Source organism: Eimeria acervulina, genomic scaffold (assembly GCF_000499425.1).
Source record: "Eimeria acervulina Houghton genomic scaffold, Eah_scaff247, whole genome shotgun sequence".
Classification (NCBI taxonomy): domain Eukaryota; phylum Apicomplexa; class Conoidasida; order Eucoccidiorida; family Eimeriidae; genus Eimeria; species Eimeria acervulina.
The window spans coordinates 33,568-43,083 of NW_013549974.1; the positions used below are offsets into that span (position 1 = coordinate 33,568).

The 9,516-nt window shown below is 51.1% G+C and overlaps 1 protein-coding gene across 1 annotated transcript; it reads left to right on the forward strand.

Annotated features, from left to right (window-relative positions):
* Positions 1–6,986: 6,986 nt before the first annotated feature.
* On the forward strand, positions 6,987–9,055 carry EAH_00028280 (hypothetical protein; the record flags this gene model as incomplete). Its single annotated transcript, XM_013396351.1, has 4 exons — positions 6,987–8,006; positions 8,221–8,295; positions 8,462–8,749; positions 9,026–9,055. The coding sequence occupies 4 exons, from the start codon at positions 6,987–6,989 to the stop codon at positions 9,053–9,055; spliced, it is 1,413 nt and encodes a 470-aa protein (XP_013251805.1).
* Between the last annotated feature and the right edge of the window lie 461 nt (positions 9,056–9,516).

The window sequence follows — 9,516 nt, forward strand, 5'->3', positions numbered from 1 at the left end:
CCTTGGCGCTCCATCCGTGTTACAGCTTTCGAGCGACTAATAATCCTAAAGTTCCCTTTATTTCCACCGTGCGAGCTACTGCTTCTACACGTCGCCATTGTTGAAGGGCCCGCGAAAGTGTTGTATGAAGTTGAAATAGCCTATCTGATGGGGTGGATGTCCAGCCTCAGGGTCTGTCCCAGGTGCTGTACCATCAGCAAATACGTCCACGAATGCCCGGAAGTTTATCGCACTGCAGGATGCAGGCACACCCCGTAGAGGCTTCAAGTTAGAAACCGACATCGGCGAGTCTGACTATGTGTGGTGATACTGCGCATCCCACGACACAGCCTCTGCAGTCACAGGTGCCTGTAGCAGTACTGGGAGCTCTGTGATTTTGTAGTTACCATGGCTCTGTCTTCAAACACCAAAAATGACGGCAGTTTGATTTCCAGCCTGCGAGCGTAATACCGCAGATGAACGCGTCCAAAACTCGGTCCATTTTGGCACGTGACGGCCATTGCAAATGGTCCTTTGCACATTGGGTGCCTCGACTGAGCATTGCTCACCCTCAGAAAATGGGTTCCTATCCCCGTACGGCCGATGGAACTCTTCTGCGGTAGTTAGGTTCTCGATGATTAGGTAGCTGTTGAAGCAGACAAGATTTAAGAGGGGGAGGCTCGCCGCTCCGCAAAATGCAACTTCCGCTCCCCTGCAAAATGCGTTTTCCAACCGTCACAACTTCAAAACGATAAAATTCGGGGGCACGGTGCTGGTGAAACGCACACAAATGGAAAGCCAGAGATGGCGAGCTCTCAGGCAGAGACGAAAAGCCAGCAAGTAAAACGGGCAAGACAAGGGCGCCTTAAAGGAAACAGGAGATTTGAATGCAAAAGTAGAATCACGGGGAACAGAGCATCTCACAGAGCTTTGCGAGTTGTGATTACTTCCCAGAAGGCCTTGAAACCCAAAGGAAGCTGCGCCCGTTCAACTTCAGCCTGGTTGTTGACATGCGAAAATACACGCACGCTTGCTTAAATATCAATCGCCGGCCAGACAGGCAAGTGCAAAGGCAATGCAAAAAGTGATAAATAAGGGGAGCAAAGTGAGTAATATTGGCACCCCCACCAACGAAGCAAGAGTGGTGCTGACAACGATGGCAATGCAAAGCGCAGTGCAGAGAGAAATTAACACAAAAAATGACCTCCTGTTTCTCAGTCCCACACAGTTAGATATCCTGAGTCACAGCAAAGCCAAGTGCGATACGAAACTAGGCGTCGAAGGATCCTTCGAATCCTTCATGCTCTTCACTTAGGCTAAGTTGGGTGCTTAGCTGCTGGATCACTGCTGTACCTAAAAGAAAACTAACTCGCTGCATTTGATATATCTTATACCAACACTGCACTACAGTGCCAATCTTCAGAAGTAAAAGGGAATTCTCACCAGGGACAGTGGTGGTCAAAGCTTGCTACGCAGTTGTTACACGTAAAACAGTGCTTCGCCCGAGGTGGTCTGTATACGTTGCAAGTGGCTGCAGCACGAATAGCAAAAAAACGCCAAACCACCTTCGCTCATGAACATTCTGATGCTGCTAATGCTCCTGCATGCAATAGCAAGAGTAGGGTGGAGCCACGTCATCCGAAACCGTACCGAGCACCCAACAAATATACAACGTTGTGGACTACGCCGAAGTTGCCGAAAATTGCAATGCTACGACCATATGGAGAACGAAGATACGGCTGCTTATTACAGGCGGCTTACAACACCATCTGTGAATGAGGGTCTGCCCGTTCAACACGCATTCCTCCAATCGATCTACTGAGCACAAGAACCACGCAATGCATGGCATGCGTTAGACTGCAGCAGATATCTGCAGTCGCCGCAAAAGCGGTGGCAACATTCTACTGCCCTTGTGTCTCCCCTCGTCCTGAAGTGCCTGTTTATAAGAACAGTCTAGGACAACAAGCTGTCAAGAAAAACAGGGTTCCTCCCCAACAGGATAACCATCAACGACGCGCTCACCACGCTGCCCCGTGCCCCTGGGGATGCTGCACGCACGCGCAAGTAACAGCATCACGTATCCCCTCTACGTTTCCCCTACTTCACGCAATTTGACTCTGAGCAGCCCACTCTGACACGTACAATCCTTCTGTGCCTTCGACGAGGCAAGACATACATGCCGGGGTCTGTGAAGGCGACGATAAATAGCAAAAGAAGGCAAAGGGCCAGCAGAGAGAAGACAAATACGCTGCAAACAAACTGGTGCGCCGCAGGAATAAGAGGCATCCTGAGGCCCAACAACAGCAGCACGACACGGGCAAATAAATCAGCATGAGCTCGATGAACGGCGGTGGGCGCTACAGTGAGTAGGAAAATGAAGCCACTGCCACACCAGCCACAGGAGCAGACTGAAGTACAATTGCGGTGTGTTCGTACACTGATCGATAGTAGAGAAGGCAGGGACCTAGAAGCAACAAAACAGAGACAGCAAGGTGGAATGGCTCGGGCCCCGTCATCAGTCGCCCGTCACAGCAGAAGATGTTCCTTCCCTCCCATGCTGCACCACAACCAGCCGCAGCCACACGATCCCATGAGCAACAACAGCACTCCACCACGTACTATTACACACATAAAATATTAATGCACTGGTTTTCAATTAGTGAGTTCTGCTGACAAAAACGTGGGCAGACGAGTGGCTCCCGACTCAGCAACATATGAGCGGGCAAGGCTGAAATACCGACAACGTCGTCATCCTTACATTTATATAGCCGTTGCCGACGCAACAACCTTCCCTGCTCAACTGGTACCTCAGGCAGAAGCTGCGGCGGCATCTGCTGCTGCTGCTGCCGCTGAAGCAGTATTTGCTGCTGCGGCCGCTGCGGCTGCGCTTCATCTGTGCTACTCTCTACTGGGAGTAAAGCCATCAGGAATTTCCATTCACGGCAATGTCTCCTGGTTGCCGTTGCTACCGGGTGCTGCTGAGACAAGCGGCTGACAGCGCAGCCGGTGGAGCAGCCCGACTCTGCCGCGGGCGCTGAGGCCGCAGCCGTCTCTCTCCAATTCCGAGGAAACTGTCCAAATAAGAGTTAGCTAAAATCCCAAGACCACTTCCTTGCGCTGCTGGAGTTTCCTCAGAATGCATGGGGAAAAAGCGACGCGGGGTCCATCGGGGGCCTTATCTTTAGTGTGTAATGATGTGCTATGGAGGCGGAGCTCGCAGTTTATCTCCTCTCTTGCCTCTTGGAACAACCATCTTCATTTTGGTTTTCTTTGGTAAGAAATTTCAGAAGGTATACCTACCTTGCAGCACCGCAGTCATTTCTGCTACACCATTCTGGGGCCCGCGAGTTCTGTGTACCATTGCAGTAGCGACAGGGCCACGGCACGGGACGTGACCCTCGTTCGCCGTAAAAGAGGCTAGAGAAGCTCCCTAACGTTTCTTGAGTAGCATCTTCCGTTTGGTTTATCTTTCTAAATTGTCAGGTGGAGGCTGGCACTTTTACAGAGAAGTTAGAAGAGGGGCTTTTCAGCGGTTCCAACTGTACCGTAACACAACGGATTTGGCTGTCACTGAGACCGTTCGGCCGGCGGCTGGTTAGTACCAGTTTTCTCCTCTTCGATTAGCTTTCCCTTTTCATGGAACCCTTAGTAACAGTCTTGAGTGGCAGCGTTAGGCAGCAGTGGGTAGGCAGAAAGTCACTTCGGCCGGCGACGCTGTTGCTAGGGCCCTCGATTGAAGAGGAGGACAGCCGTGAAGGCGGTTTAACTCGCTTGCAGTCTTCAAGAGTCATGGGAATAACAGCACAAAGGCCTGGGGTTGGTGTGGGGGGCAGATGGCGCCTTACGGATTGAAGCAAGCCTCGCTGCAACTCCTGCTCCTGCTGCAGGGGACATCCAGCTCCCCTTTAGGAGAGTGTATTAACGCTATAGTATACAGTAGAGCATCCTTATGGACCTACTTGACCCTCAGTTGTCAGGCTGGACGCAATTAGAGATACACCTACCAACGCTAGACAGACCATGCTACAACTCTCAGCACATAGGGCACAGGCAAATGGCGGCAGGATCCGGTCGTCGCAGCGTCATGCACTTAATGATGACGGTCACAACAACACTAGCGGCAATGGCAACAGCAAGAGAGCCGGCAGATACAGCTTCTGGCTTCCAGCAGGAGGTCCAAGCGCCACAGGTACAAAATACCATGAGGATGGCTCCTACCGCAGCCCCGCGCCGAATTTTTGCTATATTAAGGAGCTAAAGTTGCAGAATCAACGAAAGATTTCAACGTGGCTCAGGTGGAAGCGACAATCCCTACCGAAGATAAGGTTGTGTGCGTGCACAAACTGCAATGCCCGCCTGCTGCAAAGGCATACCCCAAGCACTCTGCCTTAAAAGCCGCAGTCAACGATTCTCATGGAGGTTGCAACAAAAAATGTCACGCTTGGCATTGTCGGCATGGTCGCGTACGGGCCAGGAGGTTTGTCGTAGCAGGATGCCTGCTCACAGAATGCCACGCACCGGTTGGAACGATTGAGACAAATTGCAAACCCCCCTGTACCGTGATATTGCTTGACAACAAACCCAGTCAGAAGGGAAGAGAGCCTATACTGCGCGAGCCGCCTCATGGCTGGCCGCGCGCTATGAGCGGAGCACCGGGTTATTTCTAAGTAAGCCCCTTTCTGAGCATTCACAGCAGAAAATTTGTAATTTTTAGTCTTGAAGTAAAGGCGTATGCGTACAAATGGAGTAGCAAGTAACCAACAAGTGTAGATATACATAACAAACTTGGTCATGCATGCGGGAAACCAACTCAAGACCATGAATGCAGGCCTAAATGCACAGTAAAAAGCTGTCCGAGCCCATCTCATTCCCGTTTGAGCTGGCAATGGGAAAGATCCCCCAGCGCAAAGTGACAGCGAGCAAAAGATGAGAATTACCGAAAGAACGAAACAAAGACAGAGAAGGCAAAGCCGGCCAAAGAATTTATGTGCGTGCCGGAACTGCTGAGAAAAAGGAAAAAAGCTCTGGCCGCGCAAGCCCGAGGAGGTAACTAGCCTAGAGGCCGTTGCAAAATAAACTGCTGAAAGCACCTGGCCGGGAACAAGCACTTCAGCGTTGATGGGCGGACCAACCTTCATGCGGTAGGCACACCTGTATAAGCGAGCGGCTTCAGAGTTATTCGACACCCGCACGAAGCGCAGCAGCGTCAAACTGTGGACCCCGCGAATACATAATCCTCAAGTAGCCGGAATTTGTCACGGCTTTCGTTGTTCCTCAGGATTCGCCCCTCAACATCTGACAGACAACTCGCAGCAAAACACGGTACTTGACGCCCTCTTCAAGAACGTAGCCAAGCACTGAAGTGTTTGCAGAAGTTAAGGAGAAGAAGAAGAGCTGCATCAACTTCAATGGAAAGTTCTACAGTAACCTCAAACTCGGCAAGCATGAGCCCAGAGCGAACCACGCAAAGATTGCGAAGCCGCTGCGTTGCAAGAAGTGTTGTACGAGCCCTAATCTTTGTCCACGTATCCCGTTGTAGGCGACCGGGCGCACGAAGAGCTGTGCTGCTTGGGAGAGAGCTGGGGCAGTTGTAGCATGGTGCGCCTGCATTTAGTACGTGCTACTTGCATGCAGGCTGGCAACGGGGGGCAAGCAACTCCTTCACAATGTTCTACAATGTGAACGCATGCATAAAAAGGGGAATTGGATATGCTTCCACGTAAGCTACCTTGCAGCATGAGTTGTAGCAAGGCTTCAGCTCATGAGAGAGGCTGCCTCGTCTACGTACCAGCCCCAGATCTTTGCGGTGTGCCGCTGTGCTAAGGGTATTTGGATCATAATGGGGAAGTTGGCCGTTTTGGGAATTCTGATCTTGCGTGTTTAGGCTCTGCTGCAGCTAACGGCGTTCCTCCGCAGAGATCGAGGACTCTCCCTACTAGGTAGAGGACTCTCGCTACATTACCCACACAATTAATTTCCTGCAAAATTGATACAGTAATTCTTAATATGTGAACACTCAATAAATAACGCAATTGTCGACGTATGTGGGGGCGTTATAGCCGTAGCACTCCGCGCTCCATTAGCGGCAGGTGCAGCAACACACAAACCTGTGATGCTGACTTCTAACGGGAACGCAACGCGGCACATCTTGACAGCATACTGGAAACAGGAATATGGAAATATAATCCACTATCTACTACTCGGAAATCCAAGTACAAAGACTTGCCGATACTTTTGTCGCCAGCTTGGGTAGTCTACTCCAGTATGCACACGGGCTTATCCAGCCCCAACAATTGCTGCCGGTGTCTTGTTAGTTCTAGGCACACTCCAGATGCAATATAGTTAGGCAATTGAGCTCGTTTCTACCTCAACTTAATTTTATATGATTATTCTAGGCTTTTTCTCTGAGTTCCAGGCCTACGGAAGTGCTCGGCACTACGGCTGCTCGCATCAAGCCGCTGTAGTCAGCAAGCCCGCAGCCACTAAGGGAGACTTTGCGAGAGAACAAAGAAAATATTACCTCATGACAGGCGCTATTACTTGATCTGCTAGAGTATACAAAGACTGTGTCGGGACAGCCGTTGTTTTCGCCTCAAACCCAGTACTAACCAGCATCTTCTTGGAGGGGCGCACGCTAGGCGCTCATCTGCGTGGAGGGGCGCGCGCTATACGCAAACAGGCGCCCTCAGCCTACAGTTGAAAAGGATTTATATTTCTTCCTGCTCCCTTCTGTCTCATATTTCGTGGCACATTCGTTCTTGCCGACAGTGGGGGAGCCACTGTGGCTGAATGCACCCCTGTGTGACTGGCGCTGTCGGGTGTTGGTTTAGGATATGTCCCTTTAAACCCGCTTGCCCGGTGGGCTTCGCTTCCAAAAACCCTTCGGCTTGTGTTCTGCCATCGCATGGAATGCTTTCAAAGAAGCAGCTGCAGGGGCCTCCAGCAGCCCCAGCGGGATCCACGCAAGCAACTCGATCCCACGCCCGCTGCCTCTGCTGCTCCACAAAATGGCTCAGAACGCACTGAAGAAATCCCCACTTGATGAGGCGGGGACCCCTCAAAGCCATGAAAGCGAGGACCTCCAAGGAGACGAGGGCCTCCCTACAGTAATCGTGAGAGGCCCAAGGCAGCTTCCCCTAGTGGGGGCTACACCTGCACCCGCTGAGGGTGCAGGCGTGCCGTTAGAACATCACTCAGAGGAGGCGAGAGAGGCTCCTAGGGAAAAGAAGCCATCCGGAGGGTGCTGCTGCGGCAGCTGTGGCTCCGGTGTGGGCACCCCTCCTTGCCAAGATACTGTCCCATCCTTGGAAGGCGAGGCAAGGCCTCGAAACTGCAATTTAGCTCTCAGAGAAGCTGCCCCTCTAGCTGACTGCGTCGGCAAAGACTCCCGCAGCGGCAGCAGCAACGGAGACACGCCCTCCCTACTAAAACGAGCTCAGGAGCGCCCCCTCTTCTGTAGCGTGGGTGTCCACAGCCTGACACCCAACAAGCCAGCCGCGCGAAAACGCACTTCGTCGGGACAACGCCCTCGGCAACAACAGCAGCGAGAGCAGCATCTGCTACAGATGAGTGACGTCGCTGCCGGCGATTCACAGCGCGAGGGAGATGAAGCGCGCAACGGGGCTCGGTGTGCGGCTTGTGGGACTCTGAAGGTGAGGGCCCCCATTGGGTTCAATTTTATGCAAAACCCGGCGCCTTCATGGGGCCAGCTTCGCATGGCAACGTGTGCTGAGGCACCTGAGGCTGAAGCGGCAGCAACCCCCGGAGCCAGTGTCCCGCTTGGCACCAGTGGGCCTCACCGGAAGCAACTGAGTGCTGAGGACTGCCCGTGGACACTGCCTGTCGGGGGCCCCACGGGGGGTGGATCTTATCATCTGGTGAGACAACAGCAGCAGCAGCCAAGGCAGGGGGAGTTTGTGGCTGGCAGCTTGCAGTGGGGCCAACCCACGTCGTTTTGGCTCGTCGAGTCGGTGAAGGATGAGGGGGTGGAGAGAGAATTTAGGCGCCTCTTCAGGATCAATTCGCCAGTAAGCCGCCGAGGGGAAGGATAGAGGGTGGGGTTTGCGAAATGTTTTTGCATGCGCTGCAACCAGGTGCAAGGCATTACTGCCAACTGCCTCCCGTGTTTGCATCTTTTGTTGAAATTCGCACTTCAGGAGCCTTCGGGTCGGGCGCGACAGTCTAAGTACACCTATTGCGAGTCATTGGGGCGCTGAGGTTTTTTCTGTCTTTACTGTTCAGGATTCCCGCATCGCTCTGTCATCTTTTCGACTTATAGTGACATTCATGGTGGTGCTGGCGGCGCTCAAGTATGGGGTCAGCACATACTTTCCCCCCGCCATTAAGGTACGTGCGAATGAACTGGTGCGCAGCTTAAGCGTACTTGGCTATTTGGCGGTCCGTTGTCTTGGCAATGAGTCCATTTGCTGAGCATTTTAAGCTCTGGAAGTACGCATTTGTGTTTGTTTGCTTCTGCCTGCAGACAGCCTTTATCTGCTTCTTCTGCGCTGACCTCTTGATCTGGGGTTTCTTTTCATGTGAGGCTGCTTTACGCGCCCGTGCTATGGGGCTGAAGCGTTTCTTCCGAGACCGGCAGTTTCTGTTTGACACCTTCTTGCAGTTGGTGGGACTCTCTGCTATCTTTCTCCGTATCTGCATCCTTGTGAACGTCGGCGGCCTGGGGACGCGCGTGTTTGACCCGGATTCGCAACAATGGAAAACGGGCATTGCGAACGATTTCATTATTGGAGATGTGCAGATTGCACTCGTGGTGCGTTCCGCGAATACTTCTTCCGGCAGATCAGCATCACTAAGCGCATTTACACTCCGGTGGTTCGTACTGGGAAATTGCGCGATAATATTGTTTGTTACACAAATTGGCAACATGCTGCTTGCTACATCCTTAATATAAATGTATTAAAAAATGAACAAATTAAAACAGCTTTGCCTCCTCACTGCATCAATAAACATACAAATTAAAACTGTTGGTTTATTTAAATATCTCCTACCACGCTGAAAGATGGAAACCTGCTTTTTCTGTTGTCAGTATTCTACTAATTATGATTCTGTTTATTAGTGCTTTCATTGTCGCTATTTTGTTGTTATTATCATTTTCACCATTGTTACTGTCACAATTACTTTTTCCACTAGTATCACTATTTATTGTTGTTATTTATGTTTATGCTCGTTGTATAATCATCCACAAGTCTCAATATACACTGTTCCGTACGTAGATGACGTCTTCGTGTTATGCTGGATTCGTAATTTTAGATGAAATAAGGTTTGTATTGTGTGAGAATGAGGTGTGTGTGTGTGTGTGAGGAGATGCGCGATACTCTATTTGTTCTGCCTATATACTAAATGATATCTTTATTGTATCTAAGTAAATAATTTATGCACTACGTTGGGCGCTCACTATTTTGTAATGCATTATACATAAATAACTGCGTAGAAAGAACGAGGCGCATATAAAGCAGCATATATATATATATATATGTGTAGCAGGGTGTGGCGTCATCCTCTGGGGTCCAGATGGAT